This window comes from Branchiostoma floridae, chromosome 17 (genome assembly GCF_000003815.2).
Source record: "Branchiostoma floridae strain S238N-H82 chromosome 17, Bfl_VNyyK, whole genome shotgun sequence".
Classification (NCBI taxonomy): Eukaryota; Metazoa; Chordata; class Leptocardii; order Amphioxiformes; family Branchiostomatidae; genus Branchiostoma; species Branchiostoma floridae.
Genome location: NC_049995.1, coordinates 8,717,849 through 8,730,570, shown reverse-complemented (window position 1 = coordinate 8,730,570; position 12,722 = coordinate 8,717,849). Strand labels below are relative to the sequence as shown.

Genomic DNA, 12,722 nt, shown 5'->3' with positions numbered 1-12,722 from the left:
ATTTTCCGGTATTTCCAAAAACGGACAGATGGGGAAAAATCGAAACCACTTTCCGGACAACGGGGGGGGATTTTTTTTTGGGGGGGGGGGGGGGGCTGATTCGCGATTTTCAACATACCGCGCCAAGGTTTTCATGTCGGGAAGGTCTTGACGGGTCTCCTTTAAGCGGGCGGCCACAAAACCTTCCCGGCAACATCTTCCCGCCATAGAAACCTTGGCGCCATATGTTGGAAATCAGTGCCCCCCCCCCTCCCCCTACAATAAACGCCAACGCCCGTAGAGGGACGTGAAGAGGCCCAGACAGATTGAGACTTTTACAACGATGCAGACAAGATGGCGCTCATTTACCCATATGTGTTAAAGTCAATGTACGCGGTAGTAGTTGTATAGTATAGTGTTAGAAATGCAGTCTACAATTTTATCACTGTTAAGCTAAGGGCACAACCCGCCGTACGTGCAAATACGTGCTGTCTACGTGCCAAAACGTGGGCAATCTTTTGGGATCCGTAAGTGGTAAGTACCGCCTCCGTACGAACTCGTAGGGAATCCGACGGATTTGTGATCACGCAGACACGCCGTAGAACTTTACGTGCAGGCAAAACTTTGCGTGCCATCGGGCTGCGGATTCACACCCGTACGTGCCAGTACGGGCGACGCGCCTGCCCTGTACAGCCTGAACGTTTTCAAAAATGCGTGGCGGACGTGGCCTCCCCCCCAAAAAAACGTACGGACAAATTGCACGTACGGCGGGTTGTGCCCTCAGCTTTACTTAACACATGTGCAACAGGCCATGTTTATTTTATTATATGGATGCCATCTTCTAGGAACCCCAAAACTGATGCGAGCGTGCGAATTTGTTTGTTTGTTTGAATAGAAAAGTTAAGTCAATAAAAACGTTGCCTTCATTACGAAATCCAAGTGGTCAGCTAGCAAATGCGTAAAAATACAGAGATATGGTCTAACGTTACCGAACAATAGATTTTTCATTTTTGTTCTCTCACATTTTACTCGTCGACGTTGGAATTTACTTTGAGATTCTATGACATTAGTATCCGTTTTCGACATTCTTTTCAATTTACCGCACATTAGTGCTCATTTTACATCTGCTTTGTACGATTTACAGTTTGGTCGAAAACTTTTTTGGAAACGGACGAAAATTGCTTATATGGACGTCATCCATGTAATAAATTCGAGAACGAATAAACATAAAAGCCTGTAAAATTCTAAAACAAAATACGTATATGTACTGTGTTTTTAGCTTCACTTCATTCACTACTTTTCGTTCGTGACTGAAAAAAATCTGTAGTGAAACAGGTATTGAACTAATAAATATTTGTAGTTGTCCAACCAATACCTGTTTGGCTACTAATCTGTCTTTGTCACTAACGAAAGGTAGTAGATACCGCCTTAAACGTCTGACTGTTTACAAAATCCTATCCAGCTTATTGTGATGAGTAACTGTTGTCTTGTGTATCTTATTACCCGGATGTCTGACTTTTACCAACACAATACAGATTGCTATTTCTGTCTTTCAGCCGGAATATTTTCCCAAACGGTTCTGGTGACAAAACCACCCCAGACGAAGAAGGCGCTCGGCTGTCTAGGCTTCTGCAGGAATTCACGGGCAGCTACCTCGATATTCCAGCAGACAACGAAACGGCAACCTCTGCAGACTTCACGGAATTCCAGATCCTACATCCGGGGTCTGTCTACAGAGTCGGCGACATTTTGTCTGTGCTGATCCGTGCAAAGGACATGCGCAACAGGTGACGTCATACATGGGATACAGGTGGTGGTGACGTCATGCAATATATGACGAATATATTTCACGAGAGCCATAACACCACTTGAATCCGTTTATTTGTAATGAAACCTATGGAGTGTAGAGAAAAATACATTCTCTTTCCTCTTTTTACTCTGTAACGTTACTCATTTTAGTCCATCGTTTTCGATAATAACGTACCATGTTTCTCGCTCCATTTACTGTCATGGGTTTTCAAATATCTGTGTTTTTTTCATAACGTTAATACAGAGTTCATTAGACAAACCGAGACTGGGAAAGCATGCCAGGGGATGTTTAGTCCTGTGGTTTTGCTTGGTTTTGTTTTGCTGGAGTTTTTTTAGCCTCGTTGATTAGCTTTGGGGTCTCCAGAGGATGTCATCCATGAATTGATTCAGTGTGGCCTTATCGTGAAATTGCAGTTTTCGAATGAGTTTATGTTGCATTGTTTTCCAATTTCACCACACAAGAGAGAAGACTTATGGAGGAGATTTCTTCCGTGCTAAGATCTACACCGAGAGGACCAAGTCCAGTGCGCCCGGCCGGGTCCGGGACTTCGGGAACGGGACGTACGGGGTGACGTTTCGGCTCCTGTGGGAGGGTGACGTCACCGTTAGTGTGCGGATGGTCCACTCCTCCAGCGCAGTCCGTGTCATCAAACGTGTGGCTGAAGGTTTCCCCTTCAACCGCAGCTGGTAGAACATTCTACTTCCGTTAAGACTAGGGATGGGTACCGGTACAGAAAATTCAGGTCCAGGTCCAGAGGGTCAGGTCCAGGTTCCAGGTAAGGACCGGAACCTGGACCGACCTAATTTAAATTCCTATTCAACTCATGTTAACAACACTTACCTGCCTCTGTTTTAGACCAAGTTTGACTGTAGAAGCTTGGTAAAAATAACTATCAATTCTCCTTTTCTTCACTCTTGTTATTTTCTTGAACTGGTAGGCCCTAAAACACATGGGGGGATCGCTGTGACACCGGTGCCCACCCCTTGTTATCAAAGACTATAGGCAGCGAATTATCCGAAATAGTTAAATCAGGTTGGTAAATGCTCATGTGATAAAGTTTTTTTTACACACAACCAGGGAAGTACTCACGTCCAACGTTTCGATGTCTGTCAGACACCATCATCAGGGTTAGAATGACTGGATCTGCTTCTCGCTGCTACTTATAGCAGAGATAACAGAGAAGGGGGATACAAACTGAGTCACGTTGGGGACAGTATTCTTGCTGCTGCAGCGCCACCTTCATCGGATATAAGTAGTGCAGCGACAAGCAGATCCAGTCATTTTAATCGATCCTAGTGATGGTGTCTGACAGACATCGAAACACGTGTTACTATATGATATCCGTAAATGATTTCATCAGATTGATAGGTCACTGAATAAAGGGATTCTTTGTTTTTACTATTGTTTTGTTTTCACCGACTTTTCAGTGACCCTTTGTCACCTTCTTCAGGGCAATGTTGAGTGCAGATATTTTGGATACATTTCTCGTAAATATGATAAAGACTGACGAAAGTCGAATGCTGCTGTCATAGTTATCATAACTAATACGTTATTCAAATATCTTGGATGTAGGTATCAGCGAAGATACATCACTGGAAATAAATCGTCGACTGGTTGGTGCAGTTTGAATCCCAACGACTTGCAGATTCCTGAGGGTGGTGGCATCTGTGACTTCTCTGATAGGTTAGTCATTTATTTGATTTTAGGATATGTTAATTCCATTATATGGCTGCATACGTGCAAAAAAAGAGAGTTTAGCAAAAAGCTGCCTTCAAAAAACTAAACACAGATAACATGATATATATAACAAAAGATTTTTCATTTTTGTATAAGCAGATATCGCACGTACTGGACCGATACATGTACTAAGAATCGTATTTATGAACAGAAAATGGCGTAGATCATTATATCTTGTCACACATAATTCAATGGAATTGATAACGTAACGACTGAAGTTATCGGCCAAATCAAGGCAGTGGCTTGTAAAATGCCCATCGTTATACGAAATAAAAGGACCGCGTGGTTGTAAGGAACGTCTGTGGTGCACCAACTCTCAAATAGACTGTCAAACTGTCAAAAAGTGATAGATTGATATGAGGCATGTTTTAATTGGCTATTTTTTTGGTGCCCGACCATCTCTAGCTATGCAGGAGTGGAGTGGTACTGCCAGAGACCTGAAGGCGTGGCCTGTAAGCAGTCAGTGTTCCATCGGCACAATGGCTATCTTAAAGAACATACGGACCTAGGGCTGACTGAAGAGGAGATGCGATATTTCAAGTTTATGCATAGGCGGTAGGCCATCGAGTTTTTGTTGAAATCAGTATTAGTTTGCTGTAATAAATATCTGACTCCAAGGAAAGATTGCCGAGAATCGCACACTTACACACACTGGGTACTCTGTCCACGGAAAAATTCATGCCCGAGAATCGTACACTTATACACACTGGGTACTCGGTCCACGGAAAGATTCCCGAGAATCGTACACTTACACACATTGTTTTCACTTACACACACTGTGTACTTAGCCTGGGTACCATCCGGAAAGTAGTTTGCTCCGGCGTTCATTATGTACTATATACCGTCGCTTTTAGCTCTGACATTCACTATACACTATATACAGTCGCTTCACTGTGTTTCCGTCTGGGAACGCGGACCATCTCAACGTCTGGAATCGTACAAAAAGTGGAAGCACGCGCTGATTGGTCCCCACATATGAGCGAATTATGGAATGGATTCAAGCGCTCCTTCGAAACGATGTTCCAACACCGGAAACGCCCTCCGTCACTTGCGAGAGGGCCGGTTGTCATCGAACCAGCGCTCTAGAACCCATTCCTTGATTCGCTCATTAACTGATTTTAACACCAAACGGTTTGAATGTTCAAGTCTCCAGACGGATAGCAGAAGCGAACATAGGAGCGAACTACTATCCGGATGGTACCCAGGCTACTGTGTACTCGGTCCACGGAAAGATTCCCGAGAATCGTACACTTAGCGGTTACACAAACACGCTGTCGATTCCAAAGAATCACACATACGAACGGTTGCCGAAATCACCCGAAGTTTGCCGAACACTGACTTCCGAACGCTTTGGTGTTAGGAACAATAATGAATAGGTAGGAAACGCCGTTTCAAAAGCCCTTGTTTTCGGCGAAATGCCGCAATGAAATAAAACACATTGACTTATTATCTAGGTGTTATTTTCTAGACATGTAAGATTCCTTAGGACACAACACCTAATAATAAAGAAAATATGCAGCATTTTGTAAAGTCCGATTTCCGGGGAACAGCGTTACCAGCAGTACCATACCTGGCCGGTAGGGTCGCTGCTGCACAAGACGATTACATCATTGCTAGACAATCAGACGCGAGACCCAGAAAAGTTCCCGCGAAAGTTTCAGTGAACCAAGTACACCGTGTGTATGATTGTGTATGATTCTCAGGATTCTTTCAGTGGACTGAGTGCACGGTGTATGTTAGTGTTATGATTCTCGGAATTCTTCCAGTGAACAAGACACAGAGTGTGTTAGTGTATGATTCCCGGGAATATTTGAGTGGACCGAGTACACTGTGTGTTTGGTAGTCAGTGTATGATTGATTCTCGTGAATCTCTGTGGAACGAGTGCACACTGTTTGAGTTCATGGAGTCTTATTTCAGTACGACAAAGTACATGTAATACTGATTTCAACAAATACTCGATGGCCTATTATTGCCTTTTGTCAAACCAGCAACGCCGAAAACTATTCTCACGTAAAAGCCGAGAAGCCCCAGATCCATCATAGAACCATGGTTCTAAGTCACATTTCCTGCTGCCACCCCTATTGGTAACGCTCTTTCCGGATAGTATTTCCTACCCAGTCACTTTTATGTAGTTAGAGAAGTTAGCCCCTTGGCGGTTCATCGGTTCGAGTAGGGCTTCGCGAACGCGTTCGAGCCAACTGCGAAACTGTTCTACACCCGTCGACCTTTGCGCGAACTATCCCCGTGATCTAGAACGACGCAGCAAACGGAGCTCGGCGTACACAGTGCGTCTTTCAAGCTCAGCATGGTTGTTTATTATTTGATTCAATGGACCGAGTACACAGTACGGTAGTACTGTATACAGTGTGTGTTGAGTGTATACGTAAAAATAAAGCAACAGCGATTTCGACAAAAACTCGATGGCCTATCGCCCATGGTTTATGAAGTAACTCGGAAGGCGAACACACAACGTGCAGGTGGTATCTCACTGCACTACGGTGCGGTACTGCGGGGTTCGAAAGATTACGAATTTTCTAACGTTTTGTGTATTTTGCTGTCCATATTACGCAATATATAAATTATAAAATAACACAACAGTGCCGCAGTGAACGAACCCCGCAGTGCCGCACCGGCGCCCTAAGCGCAGTGAGATACCACCTTACCGGAGAAATAGTCATGAGCTCTTGCAAACAGAGACCAGAACCAGAAATTTAGGTTCTCACAATTGCTCATACTATTCTGGCAGTCATCCGTTTTCAGTTTTGTTTCACTCCTTTGCCGCGGTTCAGGAGCAGACTAAAGCTGCTGATAAAGTGTCACAATTAGAGGCATGCGTAGAGTGTGCAATTTCATGCCATTAGGCCTCGAACAAAAGAATAAGTCTAAGAAGTTTTTTTCTTGGAAAATGTAGGCATTTTGGAGCTGAAAATTACAGTAAGGATTTTGGCTATTTTATTTTGTCAGAGGAACATATGATTTTGGCCATGTTTGGCGTGTCCGGCACAGTCTAGAGTAAGTGTAGATCGGGTGTCTTCAATTCTTATCTAGAGAGGTCAAAGATCATTAGAGTTTGTTCCGGTGGTTTAGCAACACTTTCGAATTCCACTGTTAGAAATGTCTTCAAAATCACCAGATACACACTTTAGAAATCAGACTCCTGAGTTTTCTATGGACTAAACCTCAGGTAGGTGACTTTTGACAGCCTTTTTCTTTCATGTTTTCTATAATTGAATGAATAGGATACTGTTTTAGTGGGCTGTGGCCTGTTGGCTATTTTTTTACCCTCCGATAAACACTAAAAATGTCCTTTTTTTTCCAGAAATGGACGGGGTCTCGAGGCCATCAAAGCCGAGATTCAAAGCAAAAATTCCACAATCCAGGTGGCAGGGAATTCGTCTGGAGCAGACGAGGAGGAGCAGCTACCGAGTTGCCGACCTGGGCTTCCTGTCCCGGTACCTTCTGGGTATTACCGCAATGGCCGGTGGGTATCACGTGTCTGCGCGACAACGAGGCTGTCGCCATTGGAGTACAAGAAATGCCTGCAAAACAAAATTCTCGACTTTCTCGGGGACTCAACCGTCCGGCAGTGGGCTGAGTTTTTAGCCAAGCTCCTAAACATGGAGAATATTCCGGTTCCTTACTTCACATCCGCAACGGCCGGGCCAGTGCACTACTTGGAGACAGAATGGAACATAACAACCCGGTACCAGTCGCACGGAACCCCCTTAAAAACCTACACGTGGACGAACGCCACTGTGCTGAGTAATTTAGCTCGAATCATTGACAGCATCCCCGGAGGACCCGACAGAGTGGTCGTGGTCACACTTGGGCTGCATTTCAGCAATCATCCTCTCAGTGTTTTCATCCGCCGCGTTCGAGCCGTTCGGGCCGCCATCTTGCGCCTGCGCAGTAGAGAACCCGAGACAATTGTCGTCATCAAACCCCCGAATACGACAGGAGCGAGCTTCAATCACCTGGACGAATGGCCGCTATTTCAGATATATCTGGTCTTGAAGGAGATGTTCTCTGGGTTGCCTGTTGTGTTGGTGGACACGTGGGAAATGACCGACTGCCAGTTTCACGAGGACAATGTCCACCCAACTAACGATGTCATATCTGAGGAGGTTTCTTACATGTTGTCGTATGTTTGTGTCTAATGTCACATTGCCAATTCAAAACCCGACCTGGTACGTTTCACGAGCTCTTTGTGTTCTCTTGCTGGGACGTCGCCCGAAAGTAGTGAAACAACAGACACAGACACAGAAAATTCATATTTGTTCTTTGGTACATACATTTGTATTAAAGGAGATTACAGATTGCATTTTGAAACCAACATTTCCGCAGAAAATATTCAAAACATTATAGTCTTGGCATGTCAATCCTTTTCAAACGTTTACTGTACTGTATTCGTGATCATTCCTCCCCCGAGTCTCTGTGGGGTCTGATATTTCCTTCGTGCTCTGTGCTATTCTGATTGGTTAAATTCCTGTGTATCGCTCCTTCTGATTGGTCAGGTGTTAAAATTTTTCAACACCTGGCTGGCCGGAATTCTATGTGTTACGGCGTCATAACCAACATGAAATGGGGCATTCTGATTGGTCCACGTCGTCTGGCTATATGAAAATACACAGTAAAACGCGTAATACATATATAGGAAACACACATAGTAAATATTATACAGATTGAGTTGACAATTATTTTCTGAGATTTTATGAGAATAAAAAGAAATTGTGAAGCATTAAAACCGACTGTTTGACACTCTGCTTGACGTAATTACTATCGATCTTCTAGCAACTGATTGGTTAGCGTCCAACCAATCGCGAGCATTGAAGTTATTTTGAATTGAAATTCCATCCTGTCTTTGCACATATGATGTCTGTTGACGTTTCTCTGAACGTTGCTGCTACCTTCCCAGAATACTTTTCAAGCCACTGCTGTTGCTATCAGGAGCACAGTGACAGCATACGTTGCGCATGCGCGTGCGATGCTGGGAGCTGTGGCCGTGGTCAGGTGGTTGGAAGCGCCACTGGTCGACAGTGGGTCTGAAAATATCAGCAAATGGCAAATTAGTTTCCATCATAAATAATAATTATAGCTATGATTTATGGATCTCTCTAGTTGTACTAACTCCTAATAGATATATCAAATTACATGACAACATATCTCAAGCGCAGTTCATTGAAACAGTAAAGTTTACATTTCATGCTTAAGAGTTGTGAAAGAGAGCAATAGGTATCAGTACACTGTATTTCGGTCAACGATACAATCACAAGCATCCATTTCCATTTGTTTCAAAGCCATAACGTCATGATAAGCTTAGCTAGGTTTATGAAGAAGAAATTCGTACATCCATGATGGGCCAATAAATGCATGCACACTTGTAGGAATGATGAGGGATTTCAACTTTCAAAAATATTATCTCTGTTTTTGGTTACATGAATAATCTAATAAGTAAGTCCCTTTTCCTGCTGTTTAATGTGACATAACGCCTGGCCCGACATTGTTTAAGTGTTGAAATTCCATACTTCCTTGAATGCGTGTATGTTTTGTCACATAAACCCATACTAATAAGACGTTATGGCAACATAGCAAATAGACGCCAGTGATTGGTCCACACGTGTACCTTGTTGTCCTTCGCATGCCAGGCACAACCCGAATGCGGTGTCACCACAGTCCCTGTCTCCCTCAGGGCACGGTCCTCGTACCACCCGGTCTATGGCGCCATGTAGGGTCGCGCCTTCCCATTGCGGAGCGGGGGACTTCGAAACCACGAACTTGGGTACCGTTGGTGGGTAGGAGGGTTCATAATGGTACTGAAGGGGGTACAGCTCGTATTGCTCTGTCAACGGCCACATGTCGTCTTCAACCCAATCTCTTCTTCGGTACGCCTTTGTGGCTAGTCCCGCAGGAAACCGAAGGTTTCTACAAGCGAGGTTTGCCCACTCCATTTGAGCATCGTCTAGTGGGTCGAAGTTATCGAGAACCCAGCCTCTCACAGGCCCCCACTGTTGTGTGACGTTATCGAACAGTTCCACACAGCCATAGGACGCTCCCCCCACCAGCCGGATCCCATTGGACTCGTCCGTCACCATGGTTACGTTGTTGTAAAAGCCTGTACATTTGGGTACAAAGTGTGGGTAATGAGTTTAGATCCATTATCAGCGTGTTATGTTCGAGTTCTGTTTAAACACATTGAAGACGAGTCGAAACCTGAGAGATAACCAAGGTTTCAATATGACAACATACTGCACAGGAGCGCTTTTCAATTACATGTACTAGTATATGCAATGGGATGTTAAGATGGTACTCAAACTTAAGTTGAAAGTTTTTGTACTTTCAGTGTATCCAAAAACCACTCCATAAATTGAGGACTAAGATCACGCCGGTCCTTTTGCATACAGTATCTGACCTTGAACTCGAAAGTACAGTCAAACCTGAACCAAAACTGGGCTTTTGTATGAAAACACCTGTTAATTGGCACTTTTTTGTTCCGTTCCATAGCAATTCTCAAGAAAGAAACTTAGGTTATCGTCACATTTCCAAATCGGGGCCCGACCGGGCCGGGCTGTTTGTGCAAACGAGAAATAGAAATGTATACGTAAGACGTAAGTGTATATGTGGTTTCACTGGTTTGCTTTTGTTTTCCACTTTCTGGCGTAGTCAAGTGGTTCCATGGGACAGCCTGCGGCTACAGGGCTATTTTGGGGCACGGAAGGGACCCGGTGACCAACAGACGCCGTGACCTAATTGTAAAACGCAAAGACGTACGTCCTCGCTGTCCACTGGCACAAATTTGTGACTCCAGAGCTCGCCGCGGCTACACACCCCAACGGCGCAGTTGTTATCATAGCAGTAATTCAGGCCACTACTTCTGCGTTATATTTTGTGGGGTTCTCGTTAAAATAACTTACCCAGACAGACTGGCTCCCTGCCCAGCCATGTACCGTTAACCCTGTTACAGTAGTAGAAGCCGTCAGTCAGACCCTGGTTCCCGTCAGCCGGCGGTCCCACCAACATCTCGGCATCAGCGGGACAGCGCACCTGTTTGGTAAAGCCGCATGTAGTCGGTCACAAATATGCAAATTAGCCTAGTCTCACAAGTATACAAAAAGCAACACATAGTCTCACGTATACCACCTGTTTATCAGTGAATGAAGACCCTTGTGATCTCTAAGCAGTAGTATTTTATAGAATAGAGTACTTAGTGTTGCAAAACAGATGTAAAACTCTGACAATGATCCTTACATACATCGATGAAGGTTAAACTTTCAGGTGAGAAGATTCGTCAACTGAAAGTCGTTACTCAAGAAACTGTTTTTTTCTAGCTAGATCTCTTCATTGCCACTGACGCAATAAAGGTAGTGGATGCTGTCTGAAAGATCAGACCGTTTCCAAAATGATATCTAATTGCTTGAGGAACTGCTTTTTGGTGATCCTTACAGCTTACATAGCTTGGGGGCTACTTTACTGCATATTTACTACCCTCATGTGAAGACCTGGGTTGTTGGAACTCGGTAGAATTCAAACGCGGTAGGGCTTTGCTTGGTCAGCCACGAGCTCCCACTGGACAAAGTCCTACCGCGTGAAAATCCTACCGAGTTCAGACGAAACCACGGCGGCAGAAATATCCATCTGCCCCGTAGAGAGCCTGTACTAGCTACGTAGGCCAATGGATTACAATATCTGGCATATAGGCTAACCTGGCAGCGACCCTGAGGAGCCACGTCGTACGAGGCCCCCTGGCGGGTGTAGCCGTAGTCGCAGTTTACGGTGTAGTCGTCCGACGGCCAAGGGAAATCACCGCAAGGTTTACCGGAGTCTGTAATAAGAGAATGTTGCTCAAGCTTAGTTCGCTGTGGTGAAAACGCTTACTGCATCTGCCATAGAGGTTTTCACTCATTGATGGGCTTTAAATTCGGAAATAATCAGACACACCCTATCACTAATAAAAATCACGTTGTCTGTCTTAATCTCTATCTGTAAAGTCATCAAATCAGCACATCTAATTATGAAAGATATCTAAGATAACATAAGATCTTATATATATATGTAAGAAAATAGCAATAATATAGCAAACAAACATTAACATTGGTAGAGCCGAAATTAGCGATTTTCGTCAAAAATGCAGCAAACGGCTGCACCAAAAAATGGATAATTTTCCAGACTTTTGTGAAATTGTTACCAACTAAATGTTTGGAAAACTCACCGAATTTGGTGGCTCTAGCGTAAGTCATTTTGGCGTTATGCGAAATGAAAGTTGGGCACCCCCCCCCCATCTAAATATTCTTAGTTATATGAAGTCAGTTTTCTTTATTCCACTGCACAACGTAACGTCAATCTCAAATATTGGTTATCAAGGCCTAATACTGAAGAATGTCTTGAACACCTGGATACTTTAAGTGTGCATACCTCAAGGAGTACTGATACCGAACTAGGACCATGTCGGCGAATTCACTGTTTTCTTATGTGTCAGTCTTTAAGTAACCTGCCCCGGAATTATGAGGGTTGACGTTAACTAAGTTTATCTTGACATAAAACTGATACACTACTGATGAAACTCACCATTGTGAAGACGATATTCAAAGTTGACGTAATCTTACGTACCTGACGCAGTGAGGGTTGTGGATACACTCAGGAGGGCAAGTACAGGTAACAACATGACAATGGCTTCTTACAAAAGGCAAGATTTTCAACAGCAGACACTCGACTTAACGTTCAGGCAAAATAAAGCTGTCTAGATCAAGGTTTTAGCTTCCTCTCGATCCAGTGACTTTCCCTGCTAGTTTATAATTCTATATTCACGGTTTAACGGCCGGAAACATGAAAAACGTCCTGCATGTTTCGTCGAAGTTGGCTGCTTCGCACTTCCGCAGTACTCGACCGGAAGTTACATGACGCATGTTCGTGCCTTAATGAGGTTGGATATTGACCCTTCATGTCGACGTGCACGTAGGCAACCTTTTAAAAGTTACTCTCTACCAGATCTTCCGTCGGTTTTAAATAGGTGCAGAAATCGGCCAAAATTATGATGATTTTAGGAAAGGTTTGCATGGGGATGATGGTAAATTCATGAAGAATGGAAACACGAAAAGCTAAATTCTTAAAGCTATTCTTTAACACTATTAGTTAAGTAAATCGACGTGCATTCCTGTACGTATGACGTAAGAATCGTATATCTTTATTGGTAAAACAAAG

The 12,722-nt window shown here is 43.9% G+C and overlaps 2 protein-coding genes across 3 annotated transcripts in view; one reads left to right on the top strand and one right to left on the bottom strand.

Annotated features, from left to right (window-relative positions):
* LOC118404255 (NXPE family member 3-like) overlaps window positions 1–7,848 on the top strand; it is an 8,246-nt gene extending 398 nt beyond the window's left edge. Inside the window, exons 2-6 of the mRNA XM_035803305.1 lie at window positions 1,536–1,766; window positions 2,251–2,475; window positions 3,362–3,472; window positions 3,932–4,081; window positions 6,847–7,848. Of these exons, the coding sequence (XP_035659198.1) occupies window positions 1,536–1,766; window positions 2,251–2,475; window positions 3,362–3,472; window positions 3,932–4,081; window positions 6,847–7,684 (1,555 nt within the window). The 3' untranslated portion in view covers window positions 7,685–7,848. The remainder of the gene's footprint in view (window positions 1–1,535; window positions 1,767–2,250; window positions 2,476–3,361; window positions 3,473–3,931; window positions 4,082–6,846) is intronic.
* A 165-nt stretch (window positions 7,849–8,013) lies between these two features.
* On the bottom strand, window positions 8,014–10,580 carry LOC118404257. 2 transcript variants are annotated; one of them, XM_035803307.1, is made up of 3 exons: window positions 10,439–10,580; window positions 9,151–9,639; window positions 8,014–8,569 (listed from the first exon to the last, which is right to left on the bottom strand). In XM_035803307.1, exons 1-3 carry the CDS (start codon window positions 10,542–10,544, stop codon window positions 8,451–8,453), a joined length of 714 nt encoding a protein of 237 aa, XP_035659200.1. In that variant the 5' UTR covers window positions 10,545–10,580; the 3' UTR covers window positions 8,014–8,450. The 2 variants fall into 2 exon arrangements, with proteins under 2 accessions (XP_035659200.1, XP_035659201.1); XM_035803308.1 differs by having other exon boundaries at window positions 9,160–9,639.
* Between the last annotated feature and the right edge of the window lie 2,142 nt (window positions 10,581–12,722).